The following is a 23,935-nucleotide window of genomic DNA, read 5'->3' on the forward strand; positions in this document are numbered from 1 at the left end:
ACTGCATACTGTAACTGTCCACTGAGCTACCATTCACCTACTGCATAGTGTAACTGTCCACTGAGCTACCATTCACCTACTGCATACTGTAACTGTCCACTGAGCTATCATTTACCTACTGCATACTGTAACTGTCCACTGAGCTACTATCCACCTACTGCATACTGTAACTGTCCACTGAGCTACCATTCACCTACTGCATACTGTAACTGTCCACTGAACTACCATTCATCTACTGCATACTGTAACTGTCCACTGAGCTACCATCCATCTACTGCATACTGTAACTGTCCACTGAGCTACCATTCACCTACTGCATACTGTAACTGTCCACTGACCTACCATCACCTACTGCATACTGTAACTGTCCACTGAGCTACCATCCACCTACTGCATACTGTAACTGTCCACTGAGCTACCATCCACCTACTGCATACTGTAACTGTCCACTGAGCTACCATCCACCTACTGCATACTGTAACTGTCCACTGAACCACCATCTACCTACTGCATACTGTAACTGTCCACTGAGCTACCATCCACCTACTGCATACTGTAACTGTCCACTGAACCACCATTTACCTACTGCATACTGTAACTGTCCACTGAGCTACCATCCACCTACTGCATACTGTAACTGTCCACTGAGCTACCATCCATCTACTGCATACTGTAACTATCCACTGAGCTACCATTCACCTACTGCATAGTGTAACTGTCCACTGAGCTACCATCCACTACTGCATACTGTAACTGTCCACTGAGCTACCATTCACCTACTGCATAGTGTAACTGTCCACTGAGCTACCATCCACTACTGCATACTGTAACTGTCCACTGAGCTACCATCCATCTACTGCATACTGTAACTATCCACTGAGCTACCATTCACCTACTGCATAGTGTAACTGTCCACTGAGCTACCATCCACTACTGCATACTGTAACTGTCCACTGAGCTACCATTCACCTGCATACTGTAACTGTCCACTGAGCTACCATCACTTACTGTATACTGTAACTGTCCACTGAGCTACCATCCCCTATTGCATACTGTAACTGTCCTTTGAGCTATCATTTACCTACTGCATACTGTAACTGTCCACTGAGCTATCATTTACCTACTGCATACTGTAACTGTCCACTGAGCTATCATTTACCTACTGCATACTGTAACTGTCCACTGAGCTATCATTTACCTACCGCATACTGTAACTGTCCACTGAGCTACCATTTACCTACTGCATACTGTAACTGTCCACTGAGCTATCATTTACCTACTGCATACTGTAACTGTCCACTGAGCTATCATTTACCTACCGCATACTGTAACTGTCCACTGAGCTACCATTTACCTACTGCATACTTTAACTGTCCACTGAGCTACCATCCACCTACTGCATACTGTAACTGTCCACTGAGCTACTATTCACCTACTGCATACTGTAACTGTCCACTGAGCTACCATTCACCCACATGCATACTGTAACTGTCCACTGAGCTACCATCTACCTACTGCATACTGTAACTGTCCACTGAGCTATCATTTACCTACTGCCTACTGTAGCTGAACACTGAGCTACCATTCACCTACTGCATACTGTAGCTGTCCACTGAGCTACCATCCACCTACTACATACTGTAACTCTCCATTGAGCTACCATTCACCTGCATACTGTAACTGTCCACTGAGCTAACATTTACCTACTGCATACTGTAACTGTCCACTGAGCTACCATCACCTACTGCATACTGTAACTGTCCACTGAGCTACCATTCACCTGCATACTGTAACTGTCCACTGAGCTATCATTTACCTACTGCCTACTGTAACTGTCCACTGAGCTACCATTCACCTACTGCATACTGTAACTGTCCACTGAGCTACCATTCACCTGCATACTGTAACTGTCCACTGAGCTAACATTCACCTACTGCATACTGTAACTGTCCACTGAGCTAACATTCACCTGCATACTGTAACTGTCCACTGAGCTACTTTTCACATACGCCTCCCTTTCCTTCTCCTACTCTCTTACTCATCTTCCTCCTCCTCATCTTCCTCTTCCTCATCTTCCTCCTCCTCCCCATCCTTCTCCTACTCTCTTCCTCATCTTCCTCCTCTTCCTCCTGCTCCTCTCTTCCTCTTCTTCCCAATGTTTTCCTCTTTCTCTCCTTCTCCTCTTCTGCTCCTCCTTCTCTTTACCTCCTCTTCCTCCTGCCTGTCTATTAACCCCTCCCCTCACTCATCCTCCGTCTGTCTGTCCGTCACAGCCAATTGATAAGAGTGATGGAGATACACAAGGTGCTGGAGCACAGCCCTCAAGGAATGGAGGGAGGGATGGAGGGATGGAGGGATGGAGGGATGGAGGGATTGAGGGGGAGAGGGATAGAGGAGGGTGGGTGGGTGAAATACAAGTGTTTTGCCAATCCAGATGAAATGCTGGAGTGGTCTGATCCTTCATGTCTTCCTCAGTCCCCTGCCTGCCTGTCGTATATCAACCTGCTCTGCCATGTCCCCCAGCGTCAGCCTCACTAAATCTCACAGCGTTTTTATTGGTTAAACTGTAATTCATTGTCTGCTGTCAGAGCCCTAGCCAGGGAGAAGCCCTCAAGCCCCAAGACAGGGTGTGATACATTTTGTGGACATATGGCGTCTTTCAATCGACCGGCCGTGAGTGGCAGATTGTAGGCATGGGCTCATCATTCTGAACACTGAGCTACCGTTCACCTTGGTACTGTAACTGGCTCAACTTTCTGAACACTGAGCTACCGTTCACCTTGGTACTGTAACTGGCTCAACTTTCTGAACACTGAGCTACCGTTCACCTTGGTACTGTAACTGGCTCAACTTTCTGAACACTGAGCTACCGTTCACCTTGGTACTGTAACTGGCTCAACTTTCTGAACACTGAGCTACCGTTCACCTTCGTACTGTAACTGGCTCAACTTTCTCAACACTGAGCTACCGTTCACCTTCGTACTGTAACTGCTACCGTTCACCTTGGTAGTGTAACTGGCTCAACTTTCTGAACACTGAGCTACCGTTCACCTTGGTACTGTAACTGGCTCAACTTTCTGAACACTGAGCTACCGTTCACCTTCGTACTGTAACTGCTACCGTTCACCTTGGTAGTGTAACTGGCTCAACTTTCTGAACACTGAGCTACCGTTCACCTTGGTACTGTAACTGGCTCAACTTTCTGAACACTGAGCTACCGTTCACCTTGGTACTGTAACTGGCTCAACTTTCTGAACACTGAGCTACCGTTCACCTTGGTACTGTAACTGGCTCAACTTTCTGAACACTGAGCTACCGTTCACCTTCGTACTGTAACTGGCTCATCTTTCTGAACACTGAGCTACCGTTCACCTTGGTACTGTAACTGGCTCAACTTTCTGAACACTGTTCTTCTCTGTTCAATTAAGGGTCTCTGGTTACTTGTACTCTTGTATGAGAATCAAAGACTGATCAATTCATTTGTTTGTGTGAATGTGTGAGTACGTGTGTGTGTATGCTTGTGAGAATACAAGAATGTGTGTGTGTGTGTGTGTGTGTGTGTGTGTGTGTGTGTGTGTGTGTGTGTGTGTGTGTGTGTGTGTGTGTGTGTGTGTGTGTGTGTGTGTGTGTGTGTGTGTGTGTGTGTGTGTGTGTGTGTGTGTGTGTGTGTGTGTGTGTGTGTGTGATGAGAAAGAAGCATTGTAATCTAATTTGGTAAGGAAGCACATTTTAGACACCTGCTCTAAATAGCTGACAAAAAAATGACTCTAATCTAGACACTCTTAAAGGTTAGAAACCAAAAAGCATGTGTGTGTGTGTGTGTGTGTGTGTGTGTGTGTGTGTGTGTGTGTGTGTGTGTGTGTGTGTGTGTGTGTGTGTGTGTGTGTGTGTGTGTGTGTGTGTGTGTGTGTGTGTGTGGTCTTAATTCCATTATCCAGACTGACAGACATGTGAAGGTCAGGGGTCTTATTTCCCGTTACCCAGACCGACAGAAACGTGAAGGTCAGGGGTCTTAATTCCTGTTACCCAGACCGACAGAAACGTGAAAATCAGGGGTCTTAATTCCTGTTACCCAGACCGACAGACATGTGAAGGTCAGGGGTCTTAATTCCATTACCCAGACCGACAGAAACGTGAAGGTCAGGGGTCTTAATTCGTGTTACCCAGACCGACAGACATGTGAAGGTCAGGGGTCTTAATTCCATTACCCAGACCGACAGAAACGTGAAGGTCAGGGGTCTTAATTCCTGTTACCCAGACCGACAGAAACGTGAAGGTCAGGGGTCAATTCGTGTTACCCAGACCGACAGACATGTGAAGGTCAGGGGTCTTAATTCCATTACCCAGACCGACAGAAACGTGAAGGTCAGGGGTCTTAATTCCTGTTACCCAGACAGACAGAAACGTGAAGATCAGGGGTCTTAATTCCTGTTACCCAGACCGACATACATGTGAAGGTAAGGGGTCTTAATTCCTGTTACCCAGACCGACAGACATGTGAAGGTCAGGGGTCTTAATTCCATTACCCTGACCAACAGACATGTGAAGGTCAGAGCTCTTAATTCCTGTTACCCAGACCGACAGACATGTGAAGGTAAGGGATCTTAATTCCTGTTACCCAGACCGACAGACATGTGAAGGTCAGGGATCTTAATTCCTGTTACCCAGACCGACAGACATGTGAAGGTCAGGGGTCTTGTTTCCCATTATCCAGACCGACAGAAACGTGAAGGTCAGAGCTCTTAATTCCTGTTACCCAGACCGACAGACATGTGAAGGTCAGGGGTCTTAATTCCTGTTACCCAGACCGACAGACATGTGAAGGTAAGGGATCTTAATTCCTGTTACCCAGACCGACAGACATGTGAAGGTCAGGGGTCTTGTTTCCCATTATCCAGACCGACAGAAACGTGAAGGTCAGGGGTTGACTACTGCTCTCCATTAGACTAATGACCTACATTTAGCCTAATATCAGCCTCACATAGCCAACCGGTCCACCTACGTGTGTACTCTGCATGCCTACCAGCAGGTACCATGCTATGCTCCCATTCCCAGACATTAAGCATATTACCCACATCAATTAATTAGGATATGACAAATGTAAACATTTTCTTAACGTTTAAACAGACAGTTTTTTATTGTTTAAACATTTAAACGATAAGAAAAAAATCCTAAAAATATCTGCATTCACAATGCACATATGGTCCTGCTTATGACCACTAGGGGGCAATGCAGTTGGACCTACCTCAGTCCTGGCTACCTACCAGACTCCGTGTCCCACTTCTCATTAATGCGATGGCTCGTTGCAGTGATGTGTGACAGTGTGTTCACAGACGTGCAACAGTCTTTTGTTAATATTACATATAGCCAACCAGTAGTCAGGTCCTACTATAGACATCCAAGGTAAAACCCATATCATCAATTACACATAGTCAACCAGTACACCTACTTCTGTACTCTGTAGGTATCCAAGGTGATGCTATGCTATTTTTCCATACCATTCATATACATTATAACCCATATCAATTCATTACCTACAATAAGTCTGCTAGCAGTTTCACATAACCAACCCGTTTGCCTACGTGTGTAGTCTGCTGGCTTCCAAGATGGTAACATGTTATGCTCCCATTCCCCAGACATTCCTATACATGATCACCTATATCAATTTAGTACCTACAATTAGCCTGATATTGCGTTCATAACTAGCCAACTAGTACTCCTGTCCTAGTCAAGCATATAGGCATCCAAAGTCCTAACAATACAGCCTGCTATAGAACACCCAGCCACTATACATATCAGCCTTAACAATACAGCCTGCTACAGAACATCCAGCCTGCTATAGAACACCAAGCCACTATACATTTCAGCCTTAACAATACAGCCTGCTATAGAACACCCAGCCTGCTATAGAACACCCAGCCTGCAATAGAACACCCAGCCTGCTATAGAACACCCAGCCACTATACATATCAGCCTTAACAATACAGCCTGCTATAGAACACCCAGCCTGCTATAGAACACCCAGCCACTATACATATCACAGCCTTAACAATACAGCCTGCTACAGAACATCCAGCCTGCTATAGAACACCAAGCCACTATACATTTCAGCCTTAACAATACAGCCTGCTATAGAACACCCAGCCTGCTATAGAACACCCAGCCTGCAATAGAAAACCCAGCTTGCTATAGAACACCCAGCCTGCTATAGAACACCCAGCCACTATACATATCAGCCTTAACAATACAGCCTGCTATAGAAGACCCAGCCTGCTATAGAAGACCCAGCCTGCTATAGAACACCCAGCCACTATACATATCAGACTAAACAATACAGCCTGCTATAGAACACCCAGCCTGCTATAGAACACCCAGCCTGCTATAGAAAACCCAGCCTGCTATAGAACACCCAGCCTGCTATTGAACACCAAGCCACTATACATATCAGCCTTAACAATACAGCCTGCTATAGAACACCCAGCCACTATACATATCAGCCTTAACAATACAGCCTGCTACAGAACACCCAGCCTGCTATAGAACACCCAGCCTGCTATAGAACACCCAGCCTGCTATAGAACACCCAGCCTGCTATAGAACACCCAGCCTGCTATAGAACACCCAGCCTGCTATAGAACACCCAGCCACTATACATATCAGCCTTAACAATACAGCCTGCTATAGAACACCCAGCCTGCTATAGAACACCCAGCCTGCTATAGAACACCCAGCCTGCTATAGAACACCCAGCCACTATACATATCAGCCTTAACAATACAGCCTGCTACAGAACACCCAGCCTGCTATAGAACACCCAGCCTGCTATAGAACATCCAGCCTGCTGTAGAACACCCAGCCTGCTATAGAACACCCAGCACCTATACATATCAGCCTTAACAATACAGCCTGCTACAGAACACCCAGCCTGCTATAGAACACCCAGCCACTATACATATCAGCCTTAACAATACAGCCTGCTACAGAACACCCAGCCTGCTATAGAACACCCAGCATGCTATAGAACATCCAGCCTGCTATAGAACACCCAGCCTGCTATAGAACACCCAGCCTGCTATAGAACACCCAGCCACTACACATATCAGCCTTAACAATACAGCCTGCTATAGAACACCCAGCCTGCTATAGAACACACAGCCTGCTATAGAACACCCAGCCTGCTATAGAACATCCATCCTGCTATAGAACACCCAGCCTGCTATAGAACACCCAGCCTGCTATAGAATACCCATCCTGCCCCTCTTTCCACCAGCCTGTCCCCCTCCCCCTCCTTCCACCAGCCTGCCCCCCCCCCTCCTTCCACCAGCCTGTCTCCCTCCCCCTCCTTCCACCAGCCTGTCCCCCTCCCCCTCCTTCCACCAGCCTGTCCCCCTCCCCCTCCTTCCACCAGTCTGTCCCCCCCCCTCCTTCCACCAGTCTGCAGTCTGTCCCCCTCCCGCTCCTTCCACCAGCCTGTCCCCTCCCCCTCCTTCCACCAGCCTGTCCCCCTCCCCCTCCTTCCACCAGTCTGCCCCCCCCCCCTCCTTCCACCAGTCTGCAGTCTGTCCCCCTCCCCCTCCTTCCACCAGCCTGTCCCCCTCCCCCTCCTTCCACCAGCCTGTCCCCTCCCCCTTGTCCTCCTTCCACCAGCCTGTCCCCCTCCCCCTTGTCCTCCTTCTACCAGCCTGTCCCCTCCCCCTCCTTCCACCAGCCTGTCCCCCTCCCCCTCCTTCCACCAGCCTGTCCCCCTCCCGCTCCTTCCACCAGCCTGTCCCCCTCCCCCTCCTTCCACCAGCCTGTCCCCCTCCCCCTCCCCCTCCTTCCACCAGTCTGCAGTCTGTCCCCCTCCCCCTCCTTCCACCAGCCTGCCCCCCCTCACTCCTTCTCCCAGCCTGTCCTCCTCCTCCTACCCCCAGCCTGTTCCCCTCCTCCTCCCAGCCTGTCCTCCTCCCCCTCCTCCCCCTCCTCCCCTCAGCCATATCTCACAGCTGTGTGATGTCATTCATTAATGGATGCCCCTGGGCTAACAATAACATATTCTACAGCCTTCTATTACAGTCACTGGCCTGTTGGAGCCGTCAGAGGTGCCACCCCCAGTCTGTTGACATGTTGTAAAGAGGAAACCAGTGTGTGTGTGTGTGTGTGTGTGTGTGTGTGTGTGTGTGTGTGTGTGTGTGTGTGTGTGTGTGTGTGTGTGTGTGTGTGTGTGTGTGTGTGTGTGTGTGTGTGTGTGTGTGTGTGTGTGTGTGAGAGAGAGAATATCAGTGGAGTAATGCCAATTAAAACACAATATTTTAGGAATTCCATCCAGCACTATTACAATGTTAGCCATAATGAGCAAGAAATACATAACTGCCTCAACATAAACAATACAAATTACCAGTCTGCTTTAATTCATGTACATGATAAAAAAGAGCTCTGTGCAATTTGGTTAAAGTGAATAATCATTGATGCATTCAACATAGCCTTTACTACTTAGACTATAGGCTTCAAATGTGCTCAGTGTAAAAAACCCATACCTGCATAGTCACACCTCTGAACTCTCACCCCTTCTAGAACTCAACCCGAGACACTTGGGTTGAGACCTGGGTCATCTGACCATGGTCAGCCAATCAGAGGTCTCTGAACGTGTGAGTGTGTGTTTTGTCTGAAAGCTACTTCAGTTGGTTCCAGAGGTGCAGACAGAGAGACACCAGCTCAGAAGAACTCTGCACCACCTCAACTCACAATAGACCTTTCTAATAGGGACAAGTCTTTCTAACATGGACAAGTCTTTCTCTGGACACTCCCTAGCTGGTGTTGACTGTGTCTCTAACCATGTAAGTGGACTTATAGCCAGTTATGGTTAATTTGGTGTATGTTAATTCTGAACATGTTATTAGCTCCATGCGACTACATGTGACTACATTATTTTACATGTCTTGTTCCACTATAATATGTTGGTGCTTGTTGGTATATGCATGTGAACAAGTCATGATACACATTCTGTATATTTCGCTCTTTGGTATGGTTACATGCATCTTCAGTATTTACTCAGGCAGTACAGCTTTGGCCCCTTTGTTAGCAAAGGACTAAAGATGGCCGCTGTGTTTACATAGTATGGTCGACCGGTGACGTCCCAGTCACTTCCTGTTATGGTCACGTGCCCTACCATAACGACCGACTTGTGGCGCTCTTCTGCACTCAGTACGGACATTCCAATTAAAATTCTGAGTGAGAAGCCCTCCCCAGAGACATTTTGACATGAAAAAACTAATTAGATTTATTTGAAAAATACACAGATTAAGTTGTTTTATTGTTTTGATATTCTAATTGTGTTTGAGCTTTTCAAAGTCCCAGTAGGCCTCTGTCACCACAACCTCTGGCCTTCATGGGGTTGAACTGTTTGAATGTTTATGGTGTGTTTTGATATTCTAATTTTGTTTGAGCTTTTCAAAGTCCAAGTAGGCCTCTGTCACCTCAACCTCTGGCCTTCATGGGGTTGAACTGTTTGAATGTTGATGGTGTATTCTGATTGGTTAATGGTTAGTATTTTTTAAACAAATGGGGTCAGAGTTTAAGAGAGAAATCTGTGTTCCAAAGTGAGACATTTCTCAGGCTACATCTGTCACTGATAACATGTCAACATGTCAACATGATAACATGTTTTAAGGTTTTGAACTTGAGCCCTCTGCATCTGCAGTTTTACCATAGTGTGCAGAGGAACATTTTAAAGGAAGACAACTTGATGACAAATAGCACAGGGTACAAGAGACCAAAGATGCATTGTACTGAGACAGGCATTGAAGAGACCACAGCCACTCAGTGATGTCATAAACTATGTTCTTACAGGGAGACGGGTGATTAGCTGATCATTATAAGGATGGGAATCACTCCGATAATGGGCTTTAACCTACCTGGAATGTGCCCCCGCCTTTATTTCATAAGCGATCATATAAGGATGATTACACAACATTTATTGTCCAAGACAAATTTCTATATATACTTTATATACTAAAAATGTAACAGGGATAGACCTAGTTCAGATACCGCTCTTCTCTTTGCTCTCCCTGAAGCCATGTGTTATCTAGGTCACAGCTGCACCAAACCCGCCTTGGCCCAAAACGGGTCTGTTCAGCGGGCTGCAACAAAAATGATCAGATAAAAATGCATTTTGTATGAAGCTCTGCCCTGTACAACAGCGAACGATTTTATACGTTACATATATCTGAACCAACGTAACCTTTCACACTACTGAACACACCCCATGACTCGTCGGAACATGAGGAGAGACCTGACTGGTGTAGAGAGAGTGGTGGTTTTGTGATCAACAAAGACTGGGTCTGTTCCAAGAACACTGACGTTGTTTTGACCTTGGTCTTCATTCTTAGAAACCAAGGGCTCCACATGGCTCATCCAATGGGTTAGTCAGGCCTTTTAAATCTCCTCCCCCATCCTCTCTTCTGCTGTTGAGGGTGGAGATGAGGTTAGTCAGGCCTGTTAAATCTCCTCCCCCCGTCCTCTCTTCTGCTGTTGAGGGTGGAGATGAGGTTAGTCAGGCCTTTTAAATCTCCTCCACCCGCCCTCTCTTCTGCTGTTGAGGGTGGAGATGAGGTTAGTCAGGCCTGTTAAATCTCCTCCCCCCGTCCTCTCTTCTGCTGTTGAGGGTGGAGATGAGGTTAGTCAGGCCTTTTAAATCTCCTCCACCCGCCTTCTCTTCTGCTGTTGAGGGTGGAGATGAGGTTAGTCAGGCCTGTTAAATCTCCTCCCCCCGTCCTCTCTTCTGCTGTTGAGGGTGGAGATGAGGTTAGTCAGGCCTGTTAAATCTCCTCCCCCCGTCCTCTCTTCTGCTGTTGAGGGTGGAGATGAGGTTAGTCACACCTGGCTCCTGTCATTATGCCACACAATAAAAATTGTCAAAATGTTTAGTAATGAAGAACAAAAAAAAGAAAAAATATTGGACCATGTAGTCCCTCCCTGTTTCAGTCTGTTTTCTTCTGTTTGGTGACTAGTGAACACAATCCCAGTGATGACTTACCCCCTGCTCCTAGTCCGTGTCATCACAGTTAGTCATGGGGCTCTGATAGATACAGTGTCAGCGTTGCAGTATGGAGTTCTTATCAGTTAGGTTGACTCTGTGGAGGGGCTCCTTAACGGACATTCCACCGGGTCAAAGTATGACACGCTGTTATCATCACGGAGCAGCTCATTCAATTATATCAATAGAAGCAGATACATAAGCAAAGAAGAGGTCAGAACTTTGATCTACTGACTCAAGTTGTTATGTAGTCAAGCTCACTTCCAAGAAGGCCTGGTCCAGCCAGCAGAAGAGGAGGAAGTCAGATGTGGTTGAGAAAGTCATCAGACCAAGTCTCTTGGAACTGCAGCTCAGTGCACAATGTGGTATTATGTTTACTTTGGCAGGAGCAGAAGGGATCTTTTATTTTTTATCATCACAAGTATTATTTTTTCCCACTAAAGTTAGTGACTATTTCTCTCTCTATCTGTGTCTGTGTGAAGCCTGACCAATGGGGTTGCTTTCCTCCAGGCTGTGCGATCACTGTCCACAATGTGCAGATTCCTGCCAGGTGGCTGCAGGGTCCGGGGAGAGGTGCCTGTGTGAGTGTCACAGCTGGGAGTTCTGTCCTGACCGCTGCTGTGACGTGACCTGCCAGGTGTGTCTGGATGGCTGCTTTACCTGCTGCTCAGCAGACTGTAGCTACACCTTCTTTACTCTCTGCCTTGGCCTCGGACAGAACTGCACCGCCTTCTTCAAAACAGACCGACAACAACCTGGGACCTCAGAGACCCAATGTGAATGTGAGTAACAATTCATTCATTTGTTCATTCATCTGTTTGTTTGCATAATCCTTCCTTCCTACAGTATGTGGTTTGTGTTGTAGATGTGATGCTGGATTCAGACATGCATTTATCTAAACAGATTCACTACTATAGATACTAGAACCAGGACCAGAATAATGAACAGCTCTACTAACAGATTCACTACTATAGAGACTAGAACCAGGACCAGAATAATGAACAGCTCTACTAACAGATTCACTACTATAGAGACTAGAACCAGGACCAGACTAATGAACAGCTCTAACAGATTCACTACTATAGAGACTAGAACCAGGACCAGAATAATGAACAGCTCTACTAACAGATTCACTACTATAGAGACTAGAACCAGGACCAGAATAATGAACAGCTCTACTAACAGATTCACTACTATAGACTAGAACCAGGACCAGAATAATGACCAGCTCTAACAGATTCACTACTATAGAGACTAGAACCAGGACCAGAATAATGAACAGCTCTAACAGATTCACTACTATAGAGACTAGAACCAGGACCAGAATAATGAACAGCTCTAACAGATTCACTACTATAGAGACTAGAACCAGGACCAGAATAATGAACAGCTCTACTAACAGATCCACTACTATAGAGACTAGAACCAGGACCAGAATAATGAACAGCTCTAACAGATTCACTACTATAGAGACTAGAACCAGGACCAGAATAATGAGCAGCTCTACTAACAGATTCACTACTATAGAGACTAGAACCAGGACCAGAATAATGACCAGCTCTAACAGATTCACTACTATAGAGACTAGAACCAGGACCAGAATAATGAACAGCTCTACTAACAGATTCACTACTATAGAGACTAGAACCAGGACCAGAATAATGAACAGCTCTACTAACAGATTCACTACTATAGAGACTAGAACCAGGACCAGAATAATGAACAGCTCTACTAACAGATTCACTACTATAGAGACTAGAACCAGGACCAGAATAATGAACAGCTCTACTAACAGATTCACTACTATAGAGACTAGAACCAGGACCAGAATAATGAACAGCTCTACTAACAGATTCACTACTATAGAGACTAGAACCAGGACCAGAATAATGAACAGCTCTAACAGATCCACTACTATAGAGACTAGAACCAGGACCAGAATAATGAACAGCTCTAACAGATTCACTACTATAGAGACTAGAACCAGGACCAGAATAATGACCAGCTCTACTGAGCAGCTGTAATAGCGCTGATTATCTTTTTGTATGTGTTTATTTTCTAAACTATTTATTTATATGTTGTAATTCAGAGATGAAAATCAAGCCTTCTCTGTTACACCAGTGTAGCATAAAATGCATAATTGAGAATTTCGCTTTGTTCAAGAAAATATACATTACCGGTCAAAAGTTTTAGAACACTGACTCATTCAAGAGTTTTTTTTTTTTTTTTAATATTTTCTACATTGTAGAATATTAGTGAAGACGTCAAACTATGAAATAACACATATGGAATCATGTAGTAACCAAAAAGTGTTAAACAAATCAAAATCTAATTTATATTTGAGATTCTTCAAATAGCCACCCTTTGCCTTGATGACAGCTTTGCACACGCTTGGCATTCTCTCAACCAGCTTCAACTGGAATGCTTTTCCAACAGTCTTGAAGGAGTTCCCACATATGCTGAGCACTTGTTGACTGCTTTTCCTTCACTCTGCTGTCCGACTCATCCCAAACCATCTCAATTTGGTTGAGGTTGGGTGATTGTGGAGGCCAGGTCATCTGATGCAGCACTCCATCACTCTCCTTGTTGGTAAAATAGCTCTTACACAGCCTGGAGGTGTGTTGGGCCATTGTCTTGTTGAAAAACAAATGATAGTCCAACTAAGCCTAAACCAGCTGGGATGGCATATCGCTGCAGAATGCTGTGGTAGCCATGTTGGTTAAGGGTGCCTTGAATTCTAAATAAATCACAGACAGTGTCACCAGCAAAGCACCCCCACACCATAACACCCCCTCCATCAATGCTTTACGGTGGGAATTACACATGCAGAGATCATCCGTTCACCCACACCACGTCTCACAAGACACGGCAGTTGGTACCAAAAATCTCCAATTTGAACTCCAGACGAAAGGACACATTTCCACTGGTCTAATGTCTATTGCTCATGTTTCTTGGCCAAAGCAAGTCCCTTCTTATTATTGGTGTCCTTTATTAGTGGTTTCTTTGCAGCAATTCAACCATGAAGGCCTGATTCATGCAGTCTCCTCTGAACAGTTGATGTTGAGATGTGTCTCTTACTTGAACTCTGTGAAGCATTTATTTGGGCTGCAATTTCTGAGGCTGGTAACTCTAACATGCTGACCAGACCGGACACGTCGCGTGCGCGAGCATCACAAAATAAATGTAGAAATCCATGTTACTCAATTATTGCACCCACACTGCTCGCGCACGCCAACGAGCGTCTGCGGCGCCAAGGGCTAAAATAGAAGTCTTTCCTATTTCTGACGCAGATCGCGCTGCAAGTCCTGCCTCTCCCATCTCCCCATTGGTTTATAAAAGCAGGTACCCACGTGCCATCTCCTCATTGGTTATACCCACGTGGGTGATTGAAAGACAAACTGTTTTGCCGGTGGCCGTGGTAATACAATGAAAGTTTAGATGCGATCACAAGATTGTCTTATTTAATTGGCACTTATCATTGAGAAAATGCTCGTAGTGCAAAGTAGTTTTTTTGCCCCATTAATTGGAATGATATCAAATGACTGCAGAATGAATGAAGCGATCTATCACGTGTTTTGGGATGGTCGTGGTCCATTAATTGGAATGATATCAAATGACTGCAGAATGAATGAAGCGATCTATCACGTGTTTTGGGATAGTCGTGGCCCATTAATTGGAATGATATCAAATGACTGCAGAATGAATGAAGCGATCTATCACGTGTTTTGGGATGGTCGTGCAGCGTCAGGCCTGGGTTCAAATACTATTCAAAATCATTTCAAATACTTCCTCTGTGCCTGATGGAGCCTGTCTGGCTTAATTAACCAATAGAATAGTCTCCAAATTACAAACCCCACCAATCTGTCCACACGGAAGAAAAACGCTCAAAGATTTGAAAGATTTTAAATTAGAACCAAGGTCTGAGTAGTATGTAAGTAACTAAATAATAACTCCACTTCTAAGAGAGTTGGAGTTCTGTTTCATGTCCTCTAATCTGGGTTGACCCCTACACAATCTGCATGGCCAAGCCTTTGTGATGCTGTGGCTTCACTCCAGATTCGTCCATTGTTTACATCCAACTGCATTCCACTGATAAGATACCATATATGTCACTAAGAGACTGACTACCATAGGGCAGCTCCGGCAGATGCCAGATGGGCTGGTCCATCTTAAGCCCAGCAAGCCTGTCGAAATCGTGTTTAACACAGAACGTTCATTATTTGGCCAACAACGAGGGCCTTAAGGAAAACAAATGGGCCGGTGTGTTAGAAATGCCCGGAAATGCCAGATGCCTCGTCCCAGTCCATCCCTGATGCCACTGCATTCCAGTATTATGATAGAGTAACAGCAGGCCTATCTGGCCCAGATCCCTCCTCTAAGCCCTGTGATCCCCAAGACACACTGACAATAATGACTAAAACCTTGTCTCTTCCTTGTATTCATTTATCAACAGCAGCCAGTCACAGATGGCCAAATGAGTTGTGCGGCTAGCACATTGTACTGTGGCTCAGCCAGCTAGCTAGGCAAGACAATGACACTTCACTAAGAGGCACCAGCAGTGTATCCGAGCAGTGAACCCTTCTGAATGTTGCAGAAATGTAGTTATAGAGCCAGCTGACACGATTCCCTATTCTACATGATAAAACTCCTGTCGTTCTACACAACACATTTCTATCTGAAAGTGCTAGGCCGTTGCACTGCCCTGAACAGACCCCAGGTTTCCATCTCTGACATTAGGCCTCCACACCCTTTGTCCCAAATTGAACACTTTTCTCTCGTCTACTTCGGCAGCGTTTAGACAGGCAGCCCAATTCTCATATTTTTTTCCCCACTAATTGGTCTTTTGACCAATCACATCAGATCTTTTTAAATCAGATCTTTTTCCAGCGCTGATCTGATTTGTCAAAAGACCAATTAGTGGAAAACAATATGTGTGTAAACACAGCCATCGTAGGGAATAGGATGTCATTTGGGATGTAGCCCTGGTGTAGGAAATCCCGCCCACTCCAGTGATATATTTCCCTCAACCCAATCCTGTTCCTCCCCCAGTGGTGGAGCCTGACCTTAAATACACTCACCTGAAGGCAATCAGTGGTGGAGCCTGACCTTAAATACACTCACCGGAAGGCAATCAGTGGTGGAGCCTGACCTTAAATACACTCACCGGAAGGCAATCAGTGGTGGAGCCTGACCTTAAATACTGTCACCTGAAGGAAAATATTTATACATGTCAACATTCCAACTGCAACGAGCCATGGAAGTTTAGAAGACAGCTGTGGCTTTCCAAGTTGGGAATTGAGGAAGTATCGCTAAGTAAAGGTTGGTAGAAAATGTCCTGCTTACCCTTAACACTACCATCATTTGAACGGCTATCTGCAAGCTGGAACAGCTAGTAATGTTGACGAGCCATTGATTTATTACCTTCTCCTTTAAACTGTACTCCAGCTCATCCTCTGTCCTTGCTGACAACTGTGGTAGCCCATACAATTTTTATTTAACTAGTCAAGTCAGTTAAGAACAAATTCTTGTTTACAATGACTGTCTACCCTGGCCAAACATGGACGATGCTGGGCCAATTGTGCGCCGCCCTATGAAACTCCCAATCACGGCTGGTTGTAATACAGCCTGGAATCGAACCAGGGTCTGTACTGACACCTCTAGCACTAAGATGCAGTGCCTTAGACCGCTGCACCCCTTGGGAGCCAACCTTCTACACCAGGGGAAGTCAACCCTGTTCCTGGAGTGCCACAGGTACTGCAGGATGTTGTTCCAGCTAGGTGCCCCACCTGACCAACTGAGCTAATTCATCTGTTCAGTGATTGACTCAATTCAACACACCTGGTCTTCCAGGTCAGCCAGGACCAGGCTTGCCTTCCTCATTGTTCTGTTCTGTTCTGCCCTGCCCTGTTCCAGACTCTCATTTAGCAGCTCTGCCCTGTTCCAGACTCTCCTTTAGCAGCTCTGCCCTGTTCCAGACTCTCATTTAGTAGTTCTGCCCTGTTCCAGACTCTCCTTTAGTAGTTCTGCCCTGTTCTAGACTCTCATTTAGCAGCTCTGCCCCGTTCTAGACTCTCCTTTAGCAGCTCTGCCCTGTTCTAGACTCTCATTTAGCAGCTCTGCCCTGTTCTAGACTCTCATTTAGCAGCTCTGCCCTGTTCTAGACTCTCCTTTAGCATCTCTGCCCTGTTATAGACTGTCTTTTAGCAGCTCTGCCCTGTTCCAGACTCTCTTTTAGCAGCTCTGCCCTGTTCCAGACTCTCCTTTAGCAGCTCTGCCCTGTTCCAGACTCTCTTTTAGCAGCTCTGCCCTGTTCCAGACTCTCTTTTAGCAGCTCTGCCCTGTTCCAGACTCTCTTTTAGCAGCTCTGCCCTGTTCCAGACTCTCTTTTAGCAGCTCTGCCCTGTTCCAGACTCTCCTTTAGCAGCTCTGCCCTGTTCCAGACTCTCCTTTAGCAGCTCTGCCCTGTTCCAGACTCTCCTTTAGCAGCTCTGCCCTGTTCCAGACTCTCCTTTAGCAGCTCTGCCCTGTTCCAGACTCTCCTTTAGCAGCTCTGCCCTGTTCCAGACTCTCCTTTAGCAGCTCTGTCCTGTTCTAGACTGTCCTTTAGCAGCTCTGCCCTGTTCTAGACTCTCCTTTAGCAGCTCTGCCCTGTTCTAGACTCTCCTTTAGCAGCTCTGTCCTGTTCTAGACTGTCCTTTAGCAGCATGCCTTTCAGGTGTTCATCGGTGCCACCAGTCCCTCAACCTCAGTGACAGCAGCTTATAAACCCCTCACTCACCTTGGTGTCAAATGTGAAATATTTGCTGCTGTGAATCAGTGGTGGCCATTTAAATGAAGGAGGATAGGCTCATAGTAATGGTTGGAATGGTACAAATGGAACAGTATTAAACATGTTCTGATTCCAGCCATAATTATGAGCTGTCCTTCCCTCACCAGCCTCCACTGAATTAAACCGGTATGTGTTACTGGGCGGAGTGCTCGGCTGGGACAAAGAAGAAAAACCTGAATACACACCCATCCTGTCTGGCATCTACCTCTGAGAGGTGTTACCTCAGTTTGACTCTGTGTCAAGAGACACTTCAGGAAGGATGATTATCCACACACACCAAGAGCAGCTCTGGGAATAAGACAATACTTAAACAACAAACTGTAGTTTACTTTAAGAGGAAGTTAAAAGTATTTTTTTTTATATGTAAAGGAGTGGGAGTCGAACTTCTTGAAGCAGTGAAAGGTAAACGTTGAAATAACAATACTATACAATTCTCTTGTTTTCGTTTTTTTTCTTGAATTAACAATGTCACTGTGTCTCAGCCTTGTACAGTTCTGCACCACAGTATACAACAGACTATTTTTAATTATATGAAGCACCTTGGTCCTCATTGCTTTTGACTATTTAACCCTTTTACTAAAGGGCACCTTCCCTCTACAAAGATCTGTTGTATCCTTAGCAACACTTCCTTCCTCTACCACTAACTTCTGTCCCCACCTGTTTGAAGGCAACTAAATATGTTGTGAAAGGTACTTTACAGCTGTGATTTTAAACAGCACAGGCAGCCAATCGGTATGTTTAAACAGCACAGGCAGCCAATCGGTATGTTTAAACAGCACAGGCAGCCAATCGGGATGTTTAAACAGCACAGGCAGCCAATCGGGATGTTTAAACAGCACAGGCAGCCAATCGGGATGTTTAAACAGCACAGGCAGTCAATCGGGATGTTTAGCCCATTTATTTAAATTAGAAAGTTATCTGGTGGCTTCAGCTCGTAATTCCATAAACTGTGTCCTAGTTTTAGATACAGACAGGCATTTGATGAAAGGATGAGTGTGTAGCCAGATCTAGCAGCAAATCAGAACTGCTAATTATATAGAGGTAGAGGGTCCCAGTGTGATGTGGTTTAGTCCATGTCTTCAGGTAGAGGGTCCCAGTGTGATGTGGTTTAGTCCATGTCTTCAGGTAGAGGGTCCCAGTGTGATGTGGTTTAGTCCATGTCTTCAGGTAGAGGGTCCCAGTGTGATGTGGTTTAGTCCATATCTTCAGGTAGAGGGTCCCAGTGTGATGTGGTTTAGTCCATGTCTTCAGGTAGAGGGTCCCAGTGTGATGTGGTTTAGTCCATATCTTCAGGTAGAGGGTCCCAGTGTGATGTGGTTTAGTCCATGTCTTCAGGTAGAGGGTCCCAGTGTGATGTGGTTTAGTCCATATCTTCAGGTAGAGGGTCCCAGTGTGATGTGGTTTAGTCCATGTCTTCAGGTAGAGGGTCCCAGTGTGAATGCCCCCTCCCCTTCTCTCTCTCGGCAGTGACCAGGCAGCTGAGACATTGGCTGATTACTATTGTTTTGATTTGATATAAACTAATTTATGGACACTTTTCACTCCTCTCTTTCAGCGGTTACCAGACAGCCAGACGGACAGCCAGACAGACATGGGCTGCTGCTTCAGCGGGTCTGAGGGGGACGGAGAGGGGGACACGAAGCACGGGGGGGACAGCGGCTGTAAGACGTGTTGTCTGAAGACCAGGAACTGCGTGATGAGTGGAGAATGTGGACGGGCTCTTCAGATTGCCAACGTCTGTGCTATGTGTGGAATGTGCATCCGCATGTTTGTCTGTAAGTATTTCAGAGATGACAACCTCAGGGGTAATAAGGATGCCAAAACACCAGCTGTGTCCCAGTGTCCACACTAGGATAATACCTGGCCATGCGCTCTGAACACCAGCTGTGTCCACGCTAGGATAATACCTGGCCATGCGCTCTGAACACCAGCTGTGTCCCAGTGTCCACACTAGGATAATACCTGGCCATGCGCTCTGAACACCAGCTGTGTCCCAGTGTCCACACTAGGATAATACCTGGCCATGTGCTCTGAACACCAGCTGTGTCCACACTAGGATAATACCTGGCCATGCATTCTGAATACCAGCTGTGTCCCAGTGTCCACACTAGGATAATACCTGGCCATGCGTTCTGAATACCAGCTGTGTCCCAGTGTCCACACTAGGATAATACCTGGCCATGCGCTCTGAACACCAGCTGTGTCCCAGTGTCCACACTAGGATAATACCTGGCCATGCGCTCTGAACACCAGCTGTGTCCCAGTGTCCACACTAGGACAATACCTGGCCATGCGCTCTGAACACCAGCTGTGTCCACGCTAGGATAATACCTGGCCATGCATTCTGAACACAAGCTGTGTCCACACTAGGATAATACTTGGCCATGTGCTCTTAATACCAGCTGTGTCCCAGTGTCTACACTAGGATAATACCTGGCCATGTGTTCTGAACACCAGCTGTGTCCACACTAGGATAATACCTGGCCATGTGTTCTGAACACCAGCTGTGTCCACACTAGGATAATACCTGGCCATGCATTCTGAACACCAGCTGTGTCCCAGTGTCCACAGTAGGATAATACCTGGCCATGCGCTCTGAATACCAGCTGTGTCCCAGTGTCCACACTAGGATAATACCTGGCCATGCATTCTGAATACCAGCTGTGTCTCAGTGTCCACACTAGGATAATACCTGGCCATGCATTCTGAACACCAGCTGTGTCCCAGTGTCCACACTAGGATAATACCTGGCCATGCATTCTGAATACCAGCTGTGTCCCAGTGTCCACACTAGGATAATACCTGGCCATGCGCTCTGAATACCAGCTGTGTCCCAGTGTCCACACTAGGATAATACCTGGCCATGCGTTCTGAACACCAGCTGTGTCCCAGTGTCCACACTAGGATAATACCTGGCCATGCGCTCTGAACACCAGCTGTGTCCCAGTGTCCACACTAGGATAATACCTGGCCATGCATTCTGAATACCAGCTGTGTCCCAGTGTCCACACTAGGATAATACCTGGCCATGCATTCTGAATACCAGCTGTGTCCCAGTGTCCACACTAGGATAATACCTGGCCATGCATTCTGAATACCAGCTGTGTCCCAGTGTCCACACTAGGATAATACCTGGCCATGCACTCTGAACACCAGCTGTGTCCCAGTGTCCACACTAGGATAATACCTGGCCATGTGTTCTGAATACCAGCTGTGTCCCAGTGTCCACACTAGGATAATACCTGGCCATGCACTCTGAACACCAGCTGTGTCCCAGTGTCCACACTAGGATAATACCTGGCCATGCGTTCTAAAAGGTATGCCAGTATGAACATAGGAACATAGTGGCTGTTTTATACTGTATGTTAATGCATCATGTAAGACACAGTTAGCAATTTCATGTTATGATATTACAGAGCAAGTTGGCACTAACCAGACAGGTATACAGTGTTTCATGGCATACTATAACGCATCAATCAACATTAATGAATAAAGACTAAATGTGAAATGTACATCATGTAATCAACATTCCTAACACAGTGAAGAAGTAATCAGTGTATCAGGAACAGAACTCATTGTCCTCCACACCTCCTCTCTCACAGAGACTCCATGAGGTCAGACCTGCTCTCATTCCCATGGCAGCTGTACAGAGAGCTGTGAACAATAGGACCGGTATGACACTCTCCCATGGGTGGATCACCTGGGATCCAGCCATCTTACAAGACACACACCCTGGACCCGCCCTGTGCCTTACAGCCAATGGAGTCAGCACCCTGGACCCGCCCTGTGCCTTACAGCCAATGGAGTCAGCACCCTGGACCCGCCCTGTGCCTTACAGCCAATGGAGTCAGCACCCTGGACCCGCCCTATGCCTTACAGCTAATGGAATCAGCACCCTGGACCCGCCCTGTGCCTTACAGCCAATGGAATCAGCACCCTGGACCCGCCCTGTGCCTTACAGCCAATGGAGTCAGCACCCTGGACCCGCCCTGTGCCTTACAGCCAATGGAATCAGCACCCTGGACCCACCCTGTGCCTTACAGCCAATGGAATCAGCACCCTGGACCCGCCCTGTGCCTTACAGCCAATGGAATCAGCACCCTGGACCCGCCCTGTGCCTTACAGCCAATGGAATCAGCACCCTGGACCCACCCTGTGCCTTACAGCCAATGGAATCAGCACCCTGGACTTGCCCTGTGCCTTACAGCCAATGGAATCAGCACCCTGGACCCGCCCTGTGCCTTACAGCCAATGGAATCAGCACCCTGGAGCCAAGCAGGAAGGCATGTGAAACATATCCTGTAATTCATGTCCTTGTGCAATAATACTTATTTTCCTTTTCTGTTGTAAAACATCTTGAAACAGTGTGCCCTAATGAACATGCCCCTGTCCTGCTGCTGTTTATGCAGAGCTCCAGCTGTGGAGGGAAGAGGCAGTAGGCTGGGCCCAGCAGGCAGTATGTATGCACAAACACGAACACATTGTTCATGCCACCAAGTGGCCTTTTGAGAACTGGAAGATCACGCAGGGAGTAGGTGGAAACATATTCATACCGGCGAAGAGACTGTACCACCGGGAACACTGGGCTGTGAGAGGAAATTATGTTTGATGTGGAGAGAGGAGGGGGACTGATACGGGGGGCAGAGAGAGAGAGATGAGAGCGGAGCGAGAGACAACATACTCTTTCATGCCAAATTCTCAATAAAACGGTGCTTACAGGATGACACCAGAATGTACCAGGTATAACATCTGATCATCCTAATCATAACATAGTGGTTTGGATAGAAAAGGGATCAGAGCCTGTGTCCCTGTATTCCCTTCATAGTGAAGTGGCCCCCTATTCCCTTCATAGTGCACTACTCCTGATAAGAGGAGGAAACTACTAGATGAACTGAGCATGCTGAAACCAACCTTTATGACAAACCAGTCACAGTGGTAGGATGTCTGTGTCCTCAGAAAATCATTCCATCTCTGAGTGTCCCAGCTGGAACCCTATTCCCTTTATAGTGCACTATTTCTGACCAGGAGGCATAGGGTCCAAGGCAGGCTGTGAGGATAGATTATACAGCCTCTCTCTCTCCTGTATATACAGTATGTCTCGCTCTCTCTCTTCGTCGTTCTCCTTAAGTGTCTAAAAAGCAAGTGCGTTGAGTCCGATCCAGAACTGTGTCATTCATAGACTGGACTACCGTACCATGTTGGCCTCACTGCTGAGGTGAACCTTCCCTCTTCAAAACTTCATCTTTTATCTGTAAAAAGTATTTTTCAGCAATGTTCTTATGCTCCTTGACAGTCCAATACGTAAGAAAAGAGATGTGCTTTTTTTGTATGATTCATTTGTTATTTGTAGGGTGTTTATATTCAGTGTTTCTGGGGTGAGTTGTTTTCATGTCTATTGGGATTATCATTTATTGTGCTCAGAAAATATTTTTATACTGTAGGTGTCGTAGCTGGGGAAGAAACTACCGGTACGGTTCAGTCTGCGTCCCCAATGGCTCACTATGCAGTGCACTACTGTAGACCAGAGCCCTGGGCATCCTGGCCAAGAGTTGTACACTATATAGATAGTCAGATGCAGTTTGGGACGCAGTACGTTGTTGTCGTGATGACTACACACCACTTCTATGTTCACGCTGTGTAATGTATTACTTAATAAAGAACTACCAAGTGTACCGCCGGGTGAAATACTCTTTTCTGTCCTTCCCCCAAAAATATTTTCTGTTTGTTCCAATTTAAGCAGTTTCCTAAATCAAAGACCAGTCCTTCATGAAAGGAACAAACTGTAGCTTGTCTGAGCTCTCAAGGGGGAACATTTCCAGAAGGATGAACTCCCACACAGCAGGCAGGATATGGGCATAGACACACAAACACAATGAAATAACATCAGGAGGCGCCCCTTTGACCGAAGACCAGTCCTCACAACTTCCAAAAAAGAAGAACAAAATGGAAGATGTAGTGATTTATATTTTATAAACCTCGCTATCTTCCTCCTCGGTTTTCTCTCCTTGACTGAATGCATTCCTCTCACCTCTTGCACTGTGATTCTCTTATGTACAGCGGTGGGTCTGGAAAGAGACAGGGAGCAAGAGAGA

At 46.4% G+C, this 23,935-nt stretch overlaps 1 protein-coding gene across 2 annotated transcripts; it reads left to right on the top strand.

Annotated features, from left to right (window-relative positions):
• The first annotated feature begins 8,673 nt into the window (after positions 1-8,673).
• Positions 8,674-23,515, top strand: LOC129845799 (uncharacterized). Of its 2 annotated transcripts, XM_055913719.1 has the most exons (4): positions 8,674-8,816; positions 11,525-11,796; positions 19,399-19,618; positions 21,446-23,515. In XM_055913719.1, exon 4 carries the CDS (start codon positions 21,531-21,533, stop codon positions 22,146-22,148), a length of 618 nt encoding a protein of 205 aa, XP_055769694.1. In that variant the 5' UTR covers positions 8,674-8,816; positions 11,525-11,796; positions 19,399-19,618; positions 21,446-21,530; the 3' UTR covers positions 22,149-23,515. The 2 variants fall into 2 exon arrangements, with proteins under 2 accessions (XP_055769694.1, XP_055769693.1); XM_055913718.1 differs by lacking the exons at positions 8,674-8,816; positions 11,525-11,796 and adding an exon at positions 15,613-16,333.
• The last annotated feature ends 420 nt before the right edge of the window (positions 23,516-23,935 follow it).

The sequence above is a fragment of the Salvelinus fontinalis genome, unplaced genomic scaffold (assembly GCF_029448725.1).
Source record: "Salvelinus fontinalis isolate EN_2023a unplaced genomic scaffold, ASM2944872v1 scaffold_0370, whole genome shotgun sequence".
Lineage (NCBI taxonomy): Eukaryota > Metazoa > Chordata > Actinopteri > Salmoniformes > Salmonidae > Salvelinus > Salvelinus fontinalis.